The sequence below is a fragment of the Thalassophryne amazonica genome, chromosome 11, assembly GCF_902500255.1.
Source record: "Thalassophryne amazonica chromosome 11, fThaAma1.1, whole genome shotgun sequence".
Lineage (NCBI taxonomy): Eukaryota > Metazoa > Chordata > Actinopteri > Batrachoidiformes > Batrachoididae > Thalassophryne > Thalassophryne amazonica.
The window spans coordinates 20359156-20378078 of NC_047113.1; the positions used below are offsets into that span (position 1 = coordinate 20359156).

The 18923-nt window shown below is 43.0% G+C and overlaps 1 protein-coding gene across 1 annotated transcript; it reads right to left on the reverse strand.

The window, feature by feature from the left end:
• Positions 1-521: 521 nt before the first annotated feature.
• Positions 522-18272, reverse strand: LOC117520556. The gene is made up of 7 exons (XM_034181869.1): positions 17530-18272; positions 15670-17251; positions 7734-7762; positions 5267-5395; positions 3528-3573; positions 3319-3426; positions 522-1177 (listed from the first exon to the last, which is right to left on the reverse strand). The coding sequence occupies exons 1-7, from the start codon at positions 17649-17651 to the stop codon at positions 614-616; spliced, it is 2580 nt and encodes an 859-aa protein (XP_034037760.1). The 5' UTR covers positions 17652-18272; the 3' UTR covers positions 522-613.
• Positions 18273-18923: the final 651 nt, after the last annotated feature.

The following is an 18923-nucleotide window of genomic DNA, read 5'->3' on the forward strand; positions in this document are numbered from 1 at the left end:
ACTGCAAAAATGACTGGTGAGTTAGAGAATAAAAAACATGATGAACTGAAGACCTGAGCATGAAGGTGATAAAAACTGATTCATAAGAAATAACCAAAAAAGCAGGCATCACAAAGACTCAAAATGGCAGACAGATTGTACACCAAGAATTCAAATAGATAACCACTGGAAAGAGAGACTGAAATAAACACTGCAAAACCAAAAACACCAAGACATAAAAAATCACAGACGAAGAAGACATCATGTGCAACAGACAGGTGAGGATGCAGAGAAGAAGCCGAGGACAGACAAGATCAACATAAAAAACAACTGACAGGACTGACCTGAAGACCACTTGACACACCAGATATGGGTAAAGGGTGGAAACAACGTGCACGGCGCACACACATACACACAAGCAGCAGACTGGGAGTGCACAAGAACACACAGATGCAGACAACACAGCAGGGAGGTGAAGGTGATTCTGGAAATTCACCATGTACGTGTGGGTGTGAAAGTGTGTGTCTGTCTATATCTAGGACACCAGTCTATCACAGGACTCTGTGAAAAATGACACTGTATAAATCGGTGCTGTGAAATGGAATATGTATTTATAATCACACATGGATTATTTTTATTCTGGCTGCCTGGCTGTCAGCTTTCCTTCTCCCTGCACCTGATCCTGCCCGTCCTGCTGCTGCCTGTCCACACCTGCCTGCAGCTGCTGCATGAAATCCTCAAAGAGCTGTTTCACATCCAAATCAGCAGCCTCTCCCCCTCGCTGCCTGCTCCAGCTGTCTGCACCAACACAGGCCTGATGGACATCTGAAGGCGTGTCAGCAGCGATGCCCTGAGGACAGAGGGGTTGTAGTCTGGCAGTAAAACTGGCAGCTGTTTTCTTATTGCTGACATCAGTCACAGAGAAAGGTGAGCTGTGACTGGATTGGTGACGATGTGAGAAATACTCTTCATTTCCTACAGGTGCTGTTCCCAGTTTCCAGGGCATGAAGGCAGGGACTTTCTTTGGACTGGATACTGATTGCGTGAGCCAATCATGTGCTGCTTCGTCCACTCTGTTTGTGTGGAATTGGTGCACGGTGGAAGAAGTGCTGATTGAATCACAGGTCTTCAGAAAACTCTGTATGGACTCAGCTGAATCAAAGTGCTTCTCCAGTAACTCCTTTATTAAGCACGGCAGCTGGAGGTGTGACACAAACATCAACATCAACTCTGATTTTGATGTACGAGAAAAAAGGAAATATCAGTTTTTTGTTTTCCTATAATAGATGCATCTTCAACAGTCACATTGTAAAAAAGCAAATATAGTTATTTAATCTATATATGTAAGCTATATTTACTTAATGCAAGATTTACTTCATCTAGTTATGTCAACTGGTCACACATAACTCAATTGTCTGAATGGGAAACAGAAGATACTACAATTAATTGTAGAATTCTTAATACTGTAATATTAAGTGGATATAGCATTCCATCGTGTCAGAGTGCAAACTTGATGAAACAGTTCATAACACCAGTTTTAAAGGAAATACATTACGATGGAACAGGACATTTTGTCTGATGTGAGCAAAAATCCATTATACAAAATCTGTATATATGGTGTTTATTACATGGAAAACCATACAAAAACACAGGGACTTTTGCTTTTGTCCAGTGATATATATATATATATATATATATATATATATATATATATATATATATATATATATATATATATATATAAAGTTCTACAATTATCTTCCTTAGACTCAAACTGAAAGTAAATTTCTAAACCTTGATATAAATTAATTAAAAATATAAAAGCCAAGATGATGGGTTGCATAAGTAATCAACCCCTTTGGTATAATACCTGTAAATGATTAGTTCAATTGCCAGTTTTCTTCAGACAAGTCAGGGGATGGATACATGAACATTTCCAAGTCACTGAATATGTCTTGATCTTTATTTACATCACTTATGAAAATATACAAACAGTATGGCACTCTATGGTAGATCTGGGTGGAGGAGACAGTTCTCAAAAAATGAGTGACTGTGCAAGAAGGAGAAGAGTGAGGAAAGCTACCAAGACATCCAGACAACCCGGAAGAAGTTACAGGCCTGTGATTGGAGAAATTGTGCATAGTGCATATTTTGCATTTTGTATCCCCAGTTATACAGCTTCATGATGAAGTGGTGTAGAGGAGGATTTTATTAAAAAGAAGGCCTGAAACTGCAGTTTGCCAGAAGGTATATGTGAGATGTAAGCCTAGATTTGATGTTTTGGTGAAAGAAAACGCTCCTCTGTCTCACCATATCATGAAGCTGTATAACTGGGGATACAAAATGCAAAACATGCAGTATGCACAATTTCTCCAATCACAGCAACAGAAGCCTGTAACTTCTGGGTTGTCTGGATCTCTTGGTGGCTTTTCCTCACTCTTCTCCTTCTTGCACAGTCCCTCAGTTTTTGAGAACTGTCTACTCCACACAGATTTACTACAGAGTGCCATACTGTTCACATTTCTTCATAATGGATGTAAATAAAGTTCAAGACATATTCAGTGACTTGGAAATGTTCATGTATCCTATTACTATTACTACTACTATGCTGCTGTTACATTACTTGGAAAAATGAAAAGGTAAAAAGTTCAAAGGAAAAAGAAAAGAATAGAAAAGTATGGCACCATACTTTTAGCACAAGTGCTGATGATGCAACACAAAATCTTAAGTACTACCACTACTACTAAAGTGCCCATGTCACTCCCCATATATGAAAACGTGCATGTGACAAGTGTGTCTCAATTCCGAGGTGTCCTTTGAACAGGAGTGGGATTGGAAAGCAGCTATTTGTGAAGTCCAAGGGGATGCATTTTGATATTGTTAGATCTCAAACACTGAAGTGACCAAACTAAAAATAAAGTTGAATTCATTCCAATTGTGGATCTTTGGAAAAAAAAAAAATCTATTGTGCAAAAAAAAAAAAAAGAAGTCTTAACCACCCTAATGTTTTGTATAATGTGGTTTTTGATTATTTTTCTTCTTTAGTATGTCAATAAAACAACACATTAGAAATTTCCAAATGTCACTTTGAAAAACAAAACACATATTTTGCTATATTTTGATTAAGGAGCATAGTATATTAAGTAAATTGATCATTATTCCAATTTGGACAAACCTGAACGCTTTTAATGGCTTGTCTGAAACATGACTCCGCAATAACAACAAAAAAGATGACAAAAATCAATGAATATATTTAATGAAATTCATCGACTTGTGTTGAATTTTTAATTTGTCTGCGTGTGTGGCGCATATCTGTCCAGTAGGTGGTGGTGTGCTCACATTGATGTTCTCCAGGGCAGCGATGGTTTTGTGTGCTTCCTGCAGCTCTGCGCTCAGTTGTGTCACAAGGTTTAACAGGTACTTTGTGTCACTGCTTCGGCTCTCCGACTGCAAACAGGCACAGAGTGTTTTGTTTGTTTTGTTGTTTTTTTGTCAGTTTTATAGCAGATTCTTCACGTTGTATCATTGGCTTTGTGGTGTTTTCTTACTGCAGGGTGCAGGTTACTGTCCTGTCTGCTTTCAGTCTCCAGGAGGCTAAAACAGGACAAAAATAAACAGATGTAAATCTTGATGTGTAGCCCACACTGTCCTGAGCTGTATATTTAGGCCTAAAGACACTGATAATAAAGCTACTTTTACTTGCTTCATCATGAAAAGAAATCCCAGTTTCATGCATTGTTTTTGTTTTTTGCAGGAGCACAATTACATGACTCAGTGATGTGAGATCTATGCCAGCACTGCTTTGAAAATGGAAAATTTGCATTTAACCTCTCCTAATGCATTGCCCACATAGAAGTACAACCAGCAGAGTGTGAGCTGTTCACTCCATACTGCCGCAGAGCGATGAATGGGGACGAGTGTGCCTGCAGACGTGAGATCAACCACCTGGTGTCCTGGTGCACACAGAACAATCTTAAGCTCAACGCCCTCAAGACAGAGGAAATGGTTAACTTCAGAAAGAACCCAGTCCTTGCCACCCTATCACCCTGTGTGACTCCCCAGTCACCATCGTGGAGTCCTTCTGTTACCTGTGGATCACCGTCACCCAGGACCTCAAGTGGGAGCTGAACATCAGCTCTCTCATCAAGAGAGCACAACAGAGGATGTACTTTCTGCATCAGCTGAGGAAGTTCAACCTGCCATCAACAGGTGCTTGATGCTTCACCCTACCCCTTTTCAGACATGTTGGGTACACAGTAGGAACTTTTTTGTTGTTGTCTTTACTGATCTATCTTGTAATTGTTGTTGTATCAAATGTTCGAAATAAACAGTTTTCATTCATTCATTCATTCAACAGTGATGGTGAACTTCTACTCTACCATCATTGAGTCCATCATCTACTCCTCCGTCACCATCTGGTATGCTGCTGTCACTGCAAAGAACAGGTGGAGACTGCAGGGTATCATCCATGCAGCAGAGAAGGTGATCGACTGCAGTCTGCCATCCCTACAGGACCTGTACACCTCCAGGGCCCTGAGGCAAACAAGGAAGATAGCGGCCGATCCCTCTCACCCAGGACACAAACTTTTTGTCACCCTCCCCTCTGGCAGGTGGCTGAGATCCATCAGGACTAAAACTTCAAGACAGAAAAACAGCTTCTTTCCATCTGCAGCTGGACTAATAAATAATGCCAGAAAACCCCACTTACCCTCCCTCCCCCGCCTCCTTCCACAAAGTACAGGTTGGCCATCCCTGCACTGAAACATACTGCACACCTGTAAACCACTTTCATGGTTTAACTGTACGGTTACATTATATTTATTTCATAGTGAACATAGTTTTGCCTATTTGACTCTTTTACTTCTTACAGAAGTGTTTTTTTCCTTCCTTTTTCTTGTTGTTTATGCACCAACAACACCAGGTCAAATTCCTTGTATGTGAGAACTTTCTTGGCACTAAATTTGATTCTGATTCTGAATGCATGTGTCTGTAGGGCAGCAGCAGTTGGCCGGTGATGAATACAGGCCTGCAGGATCTGAGTCACAACAAGAAATTCAATAGTGAGTGTGAAAGAGCTGAGAGACAGCTGCCCCGAGCCTGTGCCAACCAGCACAAACCTTAACGCCCACAGAAATAACAGAAAGGCATGAAACTATTGCTGCTGTATTCACCCAGCAGACTGCAGTGAATATACTGAAGCAGCACAGCCTGTTTGTGCCTGACCCTGGTTCAGTGCTAATCCATGATATCATGTTACTCTTATTTTGTCATGTTGATGATCCCCAACCTTTTATGCTTCTCTTTGATCTGGCTGAGCTCCTCCCTGGTCTTCTGTAACTCAGCCTCTAGACTCTCAATGCAAACCAGCGTCTGGAGCAAATTCTGCTGAAGATCTGCATTCTCCTCCTGCAGTGCCCTGAACACAAGGATGATGGAACATGGAGTATAGTCACAGGATGTACTTGGCATTATTCAGAGGAGATTATTCAGAAGCAATGACGCACAACATCATTCCTCTGACTGACCTCATACATGTAGATCAGGTGCTGCTATTTTAGTTTTGTGAGCTCATTTTGAAGCAAAGCTTGACTGAATGACGCATTGAAAATAAATTGCACAGTTGACTGGCCCTGTTTTTGTTTTTAATGTTTTTGACCCATGAGTTTTTTATGTTTTTATGTATTACAATTCTATGTGGGTTTTTCCCCCAAATGTTTCATTTATTTTAGTTTATTTTTAATTCTTGCCATGTGCCTTTGCATAAAGTAGGAGATGTTTCATATCTGAGGGTACTCTAAATATCATCCAGAGTCGTCGTAGTGTATGGCTTGATGGAAATTCTAGGGTGTACAGGGAGCTGAGAAAGTGGGCTGTGATGGCCCTGAGAGTGGACAAGGAAGAATTTAGAGGAATATGTGATCAGGTGACACACCGTCTGTGGTCCAATGACCCTCAACCTGCTTAGAAAGGAATCAATACACTTTGTTCCTCCTAACTTATACCTCCTCCCACTGCATTTATGGCAGAAGATGGTTCAGATCTGACAGATGCCTGTGCTGTACTGTCAAGCTGGGGTGGCAACTTTGAGCAGTTGTATGAGGCTGAGCCTCCTGCTAGAGGCTGATCCTGCGATACTGTAGATGTCTGACATCTGACATCTACAGTACCAGGAGTCTTGCAGCTGATTCTCCAGTAAACTGTGAACCACTAACATCACAAAGAGCATGAGATAGCTGAAGGCAGGGAAAGCTCCAGGGATCTGTTGCATAGGAGCTGAGTTCCTCCCAGCCTGTTGGAGATGCTGTTCTCCAATGTTACAGGTGTCATCCCTACAGACTGGAAGAAAGGATTTGTTGTCCCAGTCTGGAAAGGAAAGGGTGATTGCAATGGATTACAACAACTATAGGAGTATTACACTTCTCTCTGTGCCAGGGAAGGTTTTTGCAAGGATTATTCTTAATAGGATTCAAATCCAGCTACTTGCTGCTCAGCAACCAGAACAGTCTGGCTTAAGAAATCAACCTTCAACTACATTCTAGCCCTGCAAGTACTCACAAAATGCAAGTGTGAATATCAACAGTGCTTCTTTGCAACCTGTGTTGATTTTTGCAAAGTGTTCAATTCAGTTGATGGTGTTCCTCAGGGATATGCTTTGGCTCCTACACTGTTCAGTGCTTGCATGAACTGGGTGTTGGATATGGCTGTGGAAAACAGTAACTTAGGGGCTTTTGTTTTGAGGAAAGGTTTCTTGAATTTGACTTTGTGGAAGACGCTGTGATCATTGCGAAACCTCTGATTGCAGTGCGTGAACAGCTAGGTGAAGAATCAGAGTGTCTGGGTTTGTGATTGTCCTGGCTCAAGACTTAAGAACCAGGCTTTTAATGTCTTCCTGGACTCAGACACCAGAGGTGTATGTGTATGCAGTGAAAGTGTAGAGACATTCATTTGTCAAAGCAGTGACATTCACACCTATGGGTCCTCATCATTTGAGATTGAATGATACCTCAGAAAAGCTTATGGACTCATGAGATCACTGGACAGAGGTGTTTGCCAATGCTGGTATTTTTGTAGAAGAACAAAGATCAAAGTCTTCAGGGTCCCAAAGTCTTCAGAGTCCTGGTGCCTAGTGTCTTATTGTATGCTGTGAAATTTGGATGCTAACCAGTGACATAAGGTGATGGGCAGATGTCTTTGGTACCTGGCCTCTTCAGAGGATCTTCGTGTCCTGCTGGAATTACTTTATGTTAAACGAAGGAATACTTTGTGAGACTCACATGAGGTGTATCACTTGCATTATGAGGGAATGTCAGCTTTGAAATGTTGGCCATGTGGTGTGTTTCTCTGCATGATCCAGCACACAGGTGCCTGAGTGTTGAAGACCACAGTGACTGGAGAAGGTCAAGGAGACACCCATGTTTCACCTGACTGTGGTAGTTAGATGGTTATTTTTGAGAGATGGAGATGGACCAGTTTGTCTGCCTGGACAATCACCCAAGCAGACAGGTTGCAAAACTTGTTCTTTCTTCAAGAGGTAGTCACAGCAATTTTTTTAAAGCCCCTGTCTGCTTAAATTTTACCGTCGTGTACTGTATGCTCATTAATAGTGATAACTACAGTGTACCTCTGACGACAGCAGTGGAAAAAGACAGAGGATGAATATTAGTTCAATCAATAACAACAGATGCATCACTCAGAGAGAATCAAAGTGGACTGAGAAAGAAACCATGTAAATGAAAAACAGAATATGCACTTACTGGAGATGATCAGCATCAAACAACGTGTCCTACAAATAAAACAACACAAAGGGAATTCTTACTAAACCATACAGGATACATTTAAAATACATTACCAGAGTAGATTGTTTGTTTGTCTTATATCTCTTTATCTTGTGTACTCACACTTTTACTGTTTCAACCACAGGGAGGGGAAAAATAGAGTGTCTGTGCACTCTGTGATCTATTTCTCTGCTGCAAATGAGCTGTATACAAATGATAGCCTTTAAAATGGGCACTCGGTGGCCAGAAAAACAAACACACTGTAGATGTACAGTGTAAAGAAATGCAATATAGCAACGCTGCAGAACTTTATGCCAAAGCTGGCCCTCTTTGGAAGTAAGACGACACACACATTGGATGACTTTGGTATATAAGGCTTTTATTTGGCTAGTTCCTACCTACTTGTCTACTTTTTTGCAGAGAACTGTAAGCTGCTATGCCTTATGTTCGGATGACATTTTGAATTTTCCGAATGGAACAGGGAAAGAATGCCTTCAGTTTTGCTTCCCCCTCTTCCTGGAATGCCCTTCAATCGGAGCTGGTTTTGCTGACAGCTTTCCATTCGTTACTGGAAAATCGACAACTAAAATAATTTGAGCAGTTTGTGTCTTAAACCATTAATTGTTGTTGTTGGAGCCTACAGCTTTGTGTTTTATGGTGGTTGTGTTGTTTTATTTGTCTTGTCTTGTATGTGGTGTGCTGCTGTCTTTCTTGGCCAGGTCACCAAAGAGGTCTTGATCTCAATGGGTTTTTATTATCTGGTTAAATAAAGGTTAAAGAAAGAATAAATAGTTGTGCAATACTGCACGTTTGTCCAGACTGCAGTTTGGACTTTTATTTAAAAGTCACAAACACCACAGGTGATGACAAGCCATTACTTGTACATAATTACCACAGCAGAAATGATGACTGATTTAATACTTAAATCATTTACCGAAAGTGCACCGAGAGCCTCGTTTGGTAAAATTCAAATAATGAACTAAAATTCCAGGGGCTGTGGCTTTAACAGTATTTGAGATACAGACCCAATATTTTGGGGCTTTACATATCTGTAGTAAAGGAGCACTTGCAATTTTTTTTTTTTTTTTCAGAAGAATCTGAGAGGGTGACCTGGAACCTGCTGGGTGACTTGAGATGTACTGACCCCATATGGTCTATGAGAGAGGGATGGAACACGTGAGCAGCACCATTTAAAACGCATTATATGTGCATCTGTTGTATTTTTAAAACTCCTGATGTGCTAAACTGTCTTGCTGAAAGGTTTTATATAAGCACTTTAAATATGAAACTTAGCATTGCAATATATGAAAATTAGCTTTACAATAATGCCATGTAAAAAGGAAAGAGGAGTCAAATTAAGTCCTGTAATTGAGCTGCATCACTGATACAAATTTCAATCCAATGTGCACTTGAATGTACTGTAAAACCAATTCTTTGGCAATGTGCCTTAAAATTCCCAATATATCATCAAAGCCGATGAAAAATATCCAAGGCACATACGCCTTCAGTGTGTTCCTAAAATGGGTCTTCTTGATGCCCAAAGATACTAACATTATGCCTAACGCTAGTATCTTTTTTGATGCCTAAACAGTGTTGGAAAAACCAGCAGAGAAGGCGAACACACAGCCACTGGCTCTTCAACAAATCAGATCCTTTAATCCATACCTAATTTGCATTCTTTCCTTTTTCTACCACGTCATGGAAAGGCTAAAAGTAGAGGCTAAATGAGTGAGCAAACAGAATCACTAGTATGCAAAAGCAATCAAATGGAAACAAATTAAACATCAAACTTTAGAAACCTGAGGAATTTTATTCTTCTTTTAAAATTGCATTTTCAAAGAAAGATTTAATTCCGTGATTTAAATCTGTGATATGAATCAATTTCTATATTTTTAAATGATATACCTATTAACTGTTTAATGTTTTCCTAATTCATTGTTAATTTATTGACGGATAAATATTTGATTTGTAATTTTCTTTTTCTTTTTTCTCACAGGTGGCTTAGTGGTTAGCACTGTTGCCTCACAGGTAGAAGGTTCCAGGTTGCTTCCCACCGGGTCCTTTTTGTGTAGAATTTGTATGTGAAATGGTAAATGGACTGCATTTATATAGCGCTTTTCCATCTGCATCAGACACTCAAAGTGCTTTACAATTATGCCTCACATTCACCCCGATGTCAGGGTGCTGCCATACAAGGTGCTCGCTACACCCCAGGTGCAATAGGGGATTAAGGACCTTGCCCAAGGGCCAATAGTGATTTTCCAGTCAGGTGTGGATTTGAACTGAGGATCTTCTGGTCTCAAGCCCAACACCTGGACACACCAGGTGTTGGGTTTGCGTGGGTTTCCTCCGGGTGTTCCAACTTCCTCCCACTTCCAAAGACGTGTAGGTTTGATGAAAAGGTGACTCTTTGACTGTAGGTGTTCGTGAGTTTGTCTTGATGTGACAGCCTGTCCAGGGTGTATCCCACCTCTTGTCCAATGTCAATTAATTAATTAATTTGTGATTTAGTTGATGCATTTTTAAATAAATACTTTTAATTTGCAAACAAACTGTACTTTCTGGGGAGGTTGCGGTCATTTAACATCTGCAGGAAACTCCTGTGGATGTTCTACCAGTCCATAGTAGCCAGCGTCCTCTTTTTACACCATGGTGAAATGGGGGGGGAGCACATCCAAGAAGGACACATCCAGGTTGGACAAACTGATCAGGTGGGCTGGCTCTGTGGTTGGTTGATGAACTGATGGACATTATGGACAATGCCAGTCACCCTCTGCACACCGTCATCAGCAACCAGAGGAGCCTCTTCAGCCACAGACTGCTCCTCCCCAAGTGCAGGACCAACAGACCGAAAAACTCCTTTGTCCCTCAGACCATCAGACTGTACAACTCCTCACTCAGGGGGAGGAGGAGTAACAAAAAGACAGAGGACGGGAAGGACAGGAACAATATACAGTAAAACACTGACAGTGAACATATGGTCCCACTCGTTAGTTTTACACTGGTGATTTTACTGTGTAGTAGCCAGTAAACCAGTATTGATCAGTATGTCTGGTATTTATATTGTGTATTTGTATTTATATTTTCAAACTGTTTTCTTTTTTCACTTTTGATGCTCTGTGTGCTTCTTACCCTGTCTGCTGCTATGCAATGCTGCTGGAACCTCAATTTCCCTGAGGAAGTCTTCCCATGGGATCTAAAAAGTTCTATCTAATCTAATCTAATCTAAATGTATTAAAGCCTCTTTTTAATTGCAATTACTTAATTAATAGATACATTACATACATTACAGACTTGGTACTTTGTGGAAAACATACAGATACATGAGATCCTTGGTCTACAGTGTTTGATTTCTATTTAAGTTTATGAACTCTGAAAAGTAAACTCATGATGAGATTACTGTGGATAAGCCAGAGCTGTGGTACTGAGGACGTGACAAACTGTCTGCCCCCAGGAAATGAGTGACTAATAATAACCTTTTAGTGTGCTAAACTGGAACTGACACACACACACACACACACACACACACACACACAAAACGTTACATAACCTTGTGTGTGTTTACGTAAGATCAGCGTGATAGTCTCACCAGCCAGCTCACCAAAGATTTTTCTCTCTACTTCCACGTTAAGTTTGTACCATGTGCCCTACAGAAGCACATGGCAGGATCTTGAAAAGAGAAGTTTAATCATATAAGTCAGATCATTTCAGTGTTTCCATAAAAGCACAGGGCTGCAGTTTGCTGCATTGCTGAAGTATGAGTCAGTGTTTCACACACCCTGCCAAGCCTGTGACTCAGCCACAACGCCTCCTCTAAAAGGCAACAACACAGCCTTTTCTCTCCCTCAGTTGGTCTTCATTTTACTGCAGCACTGCAGCTTTTGAGAAGTGGCTCATTTTTTTATTTACACTAAATTCACCTTGTCAAGGTTTTTTTTGTGATTCATGAAAACAGCAATCCAGTATTCAAAACATAGACATGGACAATATCTGTTATATCACAGCTTTGGATATAATACTTTTGATTATAACAGATGTATCAAATTTGGGGCCTGTGGACTATCTTTGGGCCTCACCACCTTTGTTTTGGCCCACTAAGGCAATTGCCAGTCTCTCTGTGAATGAATAAATAACTGTTAAGCACTCTTGTCTCACACCAAGAAGGTTTGGGTTTCGATTCCCACCCATGCCCAGTTCTGTTTTGTGTGTAGTTTGCATGTTCTCCCCATGTTTGGTGGGTTCCCTCCAGGTGCTCCCACTTCTTCCCACTATCAAAGACATACAGTTAATGGCCTTCCAGAGTGGGGCTGGCAATCTAGCTCGAGCTGGATTCTGGCCCAATCTGACTCAAACTTTGACATTTTGGCCATGTGGCACATTTCTCTATGCATGATCCAGCACATAGGTGCCTCAGTGTTCAGGACACCAGTGGCTGGAGAAGGCCAAGGGGAAACCCACGCTTCAGTAGATAGTTACTTTAGAGATGTAGGGATGGACCAGTTGTCTGCCTGGGTGGTTGCCATCTAGGACACTAGATGTTTGGGTGGTGTCATGGATGCAGTGAAGTAGAGGTTGTTGTGCGGGCCGCTGAAGAGGAGGTACTGCTGGCCCACCACCACCAGAGGGCGCCCTGCCTGAAGTGCGGGCTTCAGGCACGAGAGGGCGCTACCGCCTCACGGGAACAGCCGGGAGTGACAGCTGTCACTCTTCAACTCATGACAGCTGTCACCTATCTCCACTTCATCAACCACTCCATAAAAGCCGGACGACATCTCCACCCCGCTGCCGAGATATCGCCTACCATTGGAGGTAATATTCCTCAGCCAGATACTGTGCCGTACTGCACGTAACAGTTTGTTTATCCATTTCAGAAGGCCCTACTTGCTTGTGTCAGCTGGAGGCTGAACCAGTTGTTGACGGCAGGGTGACAGAGTTCACCCTTCACGACTCGTAAGACAAGCAACTGGTCGGGTTTAGTGGACTGACTGTGTTCAGTATTGCGGAGGTGGAGGTGCAATTCCCACCTGCTTTGCTGACTGTGTTACTGGGTGTGCACACACCCACACCTAACTGTTTCTGCTTCCTGCCAGCAGTACCAGATCCGACAGCCGGAGACGGTGGCCACCTGGGGACTCGGGACTTGGCGGCTCGGGTATCCTCCGCGTTTGGTGGCAGTGGAAATCGTGTGGGATCCGGTTCTTCTCTGGACAGACGTCTTCTATCCTCGAGCCTGCCCACATGTCACCTCTGTAGATTGACTGCATACAAATTCTGTAACCGTCTGTATTTCGTTGTGCACATTCACAACAGTAAAGTGTTCTATTTTCGGCTCATTCATTGTCCATTCATTTACGCCCCCTGTTGTGGGGCCGTGTCACTACACTTTCACAACAGGATATCTCGGCCAATGTCATGGATCCCGAGGGGCGTCAACCATCTGTTGGATAACCAATGGAAGAGCAGGGTGCACAGGTGTCTGCAGGAGGCGTAATTGGTGAGTTGCAGCAAATCCTCACCGCCTTTACTGCTCGGTTGGATCTAATGACCGAGCAGAACGTCATCCTCAATCGCAGGATGGAGGCTCTCACCACGCAGGTGGAAGCGCGCGCTCAGGGCGCTGCTGCAGCTTCTCCTCCTGCTGGCCCGGTGCCGAATATAGACATTCCAATGGTCATTCAACGACCCCCCCCCCCCCACCCCCCCCCCCCCCCCCCCCCCCACCATCCCCTGAAGCATACATAAGTCCCCCAGAGCCGTACGGGGGTTGTGTGGAGACGTGCGCTGACTTTTTAACGCAGTGTTCGCTCGTCTTTGCACAGCGTCCCGTGATGTACGCGTCAGACGCCAGTAGGGTGGCTTATGTAATTAATTTGCTTCGAGGTGAGGCACACGCTTGGGCTACAGCGCTTTGGGAGCAGAATTCACGGCTCCTTACCTCTTATACTGGGTTTGTGAGGGAGTTCAGAATCACCCTAACAGAGGCGAGACCGCGTCAACCGTGCTGCTGTCTATGAGACAGGGGCGTCGGAGCGCAGCTGAATATGTAGTCGACTTCCGCATCGTGGCTGCGAAGTCCGGCTGGAATACGACTGCGCTCCGCGCCGCCTTCAGGAACGGACTGTCGCCGGTCCTGAAGGAGCACCTGGTGGCCAAGGAGGAACCGCGGGATTTTGATGGACTTATCGATCTAGTCATACGTTTAGACAATTGATTAGAAGAACGCCGTCGGGAGCGAGACGAAGGATGTGGCCGGGCACGCGCCGTCCCTCTCCCTTCTGGGTCTGAAAAGGTTCCGCCCTCCCCACGCTCCACAGCCTCGGCGCTCCGTGTGGCAACAGCTCCCCCTGCTGACGATGCTATGGACACGAGCAGGGCCAAATTCAGATCAACTAACAGACAGAGGAGACTGGCCCGCGGGGAGTGCTTTATCTGCGGCTCAAGTGAGCATCAGCAGAGAGACTTCCCCAAGCGGTTAAACATGAACGCCTGCCCTTAGAAACTGGGTTAAGGGTGGGCAAAGACATTCACATGGGACATACACATATTTCCACATGTCTCCCAGTTACGATCCTGAGCGGGGATTTAACCCTTCAAGCCCCAGCACTGGTGGACGCGGGGTCAGAAGGGAATCTGATGGACAGCAGATGGGCAAGGGAGGTAGGGCTCCCTCTGGTGGCGCTTCCTTCACCTCTGAAGGTACGGGCACTAGATGGCACCCTTCTCCCATTAATCACACACACACTTGGCGGCTCCAGTATTCTCCGGGTTCGGTGGCAGTGGAAATCGTGTGGGATCCGGTTCTTCTCTGGACAGACGTCTTCTATCCTCGAGCCTGCCCACACGTCACCTCTGTAGATTGACTGCATACAAATTCTGTAACCGTCTGTATTTCGTTGTGCACATTCACAACAGTAAAGTGTTCTATTTTCGGCTCATTCATTGTCCATTCATTTACGCCCCCTGTTGTGGGTCCGTGTCACTACACTTTCACAACAGAGGTGGGCGATACTGGGAATTTTGGTATTGATCCGATACCAAGTAAATACAGGCCCAGTATCGCCGATATCGATACGATACCGTTTTCATATTTAAGCTTCATAGATCCAAAGGATCCAAAAGACCTAGGACAGAATTTCGCCAAACATTGTACGTGACAACAAAATACTTTATTATCACAATCAACATTATTGTTTAAAAAAATATCACTCAACACAACTTAAAATCTTCTGAGGTAGAGGGCTGACAAACCACAATACAAGGGTGCGCTGCTCCGTGTTGTGTGACACAGCGCAGCGCTGCTTTTACAGACAGGGAGTAGACTTTGATGAATCTGCTTGTGCAGCAGTCAGTGCGTGCGGGAGAGAAAAATAGCTTGAGTATCGATCTTTTTACACGAAGATCGTTCAATATCAATACCAGCATTGGTATCGATATTATCGATATTAGGATCGATCTGCCCACCTCTACAGTGAAGCACATCACCAGTGTACGCACCCAGACTTGACTTACACAGTTTCATATCAGCGACTATTGCAGAGGAATCAGATTACAGCATGCTTGGATTCATGTCTTTATACTTTTAAGTAAAACTACAGTATATCTATTTAACTTTTAATTCACCAGTCCCTATTCATTTATTCTAACTGATTAACTATATTTGATAAATATATTAAAAAGCTCCCAAAACTGATAAATACAATGAAAATGGCTGATTTATTTTCCAAAACATATTATAGTATAAATACCTGACTAAATGAAAATAATGTACATATGTTTAAAACATTAAAATATGACTTTAAAGAATATATCCGCACTGTGCTTTTGAAGTTATGCTAATTTGTTCAGACATATTTTTTTCTGTGTCATGATATTTGTAACATAGCAAAGAGTAGAAACACTATCAAAGTAAACTCACCGGGTGTTGTTCAGAGTGGCCAAAGTGGACATTCTGGTTACAGTGTTGACCACTGTGTTCTGAGCGTTGACTGGTCACTGCGGAGATGGTGTCTCTGGCCCTAGAAGAATCACATTTAGTAGATGGAGACTCTGATCTGAAGACTGGTTCTGCACTCTTGGCTGAGGTCAGAGGGGATGTGGCTGCAGGGCCAGGGTGTCTGTGCTGATGTTGGTGCTGAAAGTAGTGCTGGTTTTGGGATGTTCTGTGCTGCTGTCTCTGGTGGTAGTATAGTTTTGGGTGATTGAGCTCGGGGCTTGTGGTGGTTCCATCGGTGAGGCGTGTGCCACTTGTGGCATATCTGTCCCTTCTGTCAAGGTGTAATGGCCTCCTGTCTTTATGGCTGTTGCCATGGTGGGGATCATACTGAGTGTGTTGGGGATAGTGAGGAGGTGAAGGGCTTCCTTGGTGGTTCTTATTTGCAAGTGCGACCAGTTTATCTGGACTGATGTGGTCAGAGTGTTTCCAAGGGTGCGAACGAAGGCTGATACGAGATCCTTTCTCCTGGGTGTTGTGCTGTTTCCGACGCTGTTCCTTCACCTCCCCTGTGCTCTCTCTGTACTTTTTAGGTGGAAGCTGAGGCTTGACTGCTCCAGCTGTTTCAGTTGGTTCAAAGGTCTTCCCAGCAGTTTTAAGACTTTTTGCGCCCAGGCTGCTGAGTTCCGACGGACTTATAACTTGTGTTGTAATTTCATCCAGAAAGGCTGAGAACTGCAACTTTCCCTTCACAAAGTTCTCCCTAACTCGCTCTATCTCAGGCTGAGTGAGCCCATCGCCTTTGTTTTCACAATGAGCTTGACCTTTAACAACTCTTGGAGACAGGACCTCCATTGATTTAGCCTTCCGGATATCTGCTTGAGTTTCCTTGTTCTTGAGGATCCCTTTGCCAGGTAGCAGGCTGGAGGATACTGCTCTCTTGGGACCCCTGCCAACCCCTAGCACAATGTCCTCCTCACTGAAAGCCAGGCTTCGGGTCAAGCTAACTGTCTTATACAGAGGTACACAGTCCGCATCAGGTACCCTGTCTTGTTTTCCTATAAGAACACATGATTTACTCTGCATAAGGTCATTGTCACTTCGGCTGTGGCTTTGGTCAAGAGAAGAAAGCCTATGCTGCTGTGGTCTTTCATGTCCATGACTGCTGCTGTTAGGATGTTTTATGGTGGCAAACACAATCAGCTCACTGTCATCGTCTTCCCTGAAACAACGCGGCACATCTGGGATATTGGAGCAGGAGAGCGAGTGCTGCGGCCTCACAGCGTAATGAGCAGATAAAGCAGCATTGGCGCTCGCATCTGCGTACCAAGAGGAGGAAGAGGATAATGAAGAGGATGAAGAGGAAGAGAGAGAAGAGGAAACCCCAGCAAAAGTTACAGGAGAGCTGTGGTTGTAGAGCATCTCATCTTCCTCACTGTGGTGTCCTTGTGTTTGATGGTGACGGTGGGGATCGTGGTTATGCTGAGCACTTTCTTGGAGATACCGTTGATGCCGACGGTGGTGCTTGTGGGTTTCATCTAAACTGATTTCTTCCGACACTGCGTACCTACAGGGCAAGAGGAAAATTATAAAATTAACTTATTGGGCATCCATAATTTTATTTATTTATTTTTTTTAATGCAGTACAACCTTCATCAAAACTGCCAGCATTTGTAGAGTTGATTTTAAAGAAGTGATGAGAAAATACAATTACTGTCTTTTGCAGCTTCTCGTCTATAAAGTCCAATATCAAACTGTGGCTTTCATTTACCTTTTTTGTTTTTGTAAGCCTTGTAGCCTATTAGCTATGAATCTAAATCTAACTAACAGGCATGGTTATCTTACCTCTGTGACTGAGGGTCTTGGTAATGGTGATGCTGGTGAGGATGTGGTTGATGATGCCGCTTCCATGGCTTGGCCTCATTTGCAGCAGTGGGGCTGCAAACAGGCGTAAAAAACTTCTCCATCACCTCGGTGCTGATCAGCTGGTGATCCTCTTTGGACTAAAAATGCAGGGGGCGCTGATAGTGGTGTCCTAATTGTATTTGTTCTTTCCCCTGCTCTGGTCTGTCTGATCTTTTTTAGCAAATTATGCTGCTGTATGCAAGATCAGTGTATAAAATTGATGAGCAAATTGTGTAATATTATGAAAGAGATTATCAGGTGTTTTTGGCAAATATCCCGGAATTGCAGCATTCATTAGCTAGACTGCTGGTGCATCCGTCTGAAAGAATCAGGTTCACTCTCTCTCAGTGTCTGCTTGCTGAATGATGGAATTACAGCTCGTGCAGGACTGTATAAATTCCTAGAAGGTGGTTTGATCCTCATCATGTCTAATGTAACAGCTGGCTGGTTATTGAACCAACTGAAAGCACAAGACCTTTGCCCTCATACAGGACACAATCGAACAAAGTCAGGATCTATAGCAAAGCTCATTTAACATTACTGATAATAACCTTTTGGAAGTGAAAATTGGCTATATTCATGTAGCTCTACATTTCAACTAACATCATGTTCCATCCAAACTATTGTCACATGCATCACATTTGTTGGAAATAGTGAGGCGTTTGTGTGACAACAATATTGAACTGACCACAGTTGCACCATTGATTTTAAAAGAACTCGAGCTATCCTCCAGCTGAATGTCATTTCACAACTCCACATCTAATTTTTTGAACACATATTCAATATATACATTTCATTGTTGATGTCAGATTCCTCTTCCAATGTCCCATACATGACCTTCACCATAAGGTAGAACAGCAGTTCTCACACTTTTTGATACCTCCTTCATCTTGTCAGAAGCCAAAGATCCTCCAAGCACATTTTTCTCAATATAATTATGCAGTAATATGATTTTGCAAGGTGCTATGGTTATTATCTGGAAGTTAGCAGCCCGAGATTAATCCAGCAGCCCAAGGCTTTGTCAAGGGTCGCTAATGACATGGAGGACTGCTAACCGGTAGACCATAGGCCACGGAAAGAAAATCATGTCATTATCATTACCTGTCACACTGTTAAACCGAACACTCCATTTTGATACAATAATTAAGTTAATGTAACTCAACTTTGAAAAAAGTTATAGTCACTCATCTCCATTAATTCAGCTAACTCAAAACTGAATTGTTGTCATAACAATTCAGTTCCTTTAGTGCATTTAAAAGTTGGGGCATTTAAGCGTTGGTGATGTATTTCCAGTGCTTTCAATTCACTCATTTTGACTGAGTTTATACCATTAT

Bases quoted from the DNA above. Each gene is read 5' to 3' on its own strand.
- LOC117520556 (XM_034181869.1), bottom strand. From the start codon at position 17,651: ATGGAGAAGTTTTTTACGCCTGTTTGCAGCCCCACTGCTGCAAATGAG. The intron at 7,763-15,669 runs GTGAGTTTACTT...TTTTATTTGTAG, and splicing joins GCCACTCTGAACAACACCCG to GACACGTTGTTTGATGCTGA. The intron at 3,427-3,527 runs GTAAGAAAACAC...GCCTGTTTGCAG, and splicing joins ACAGTAACCTGCACCCTGCA to TCGGAGAGCCGAAGCAGTGA.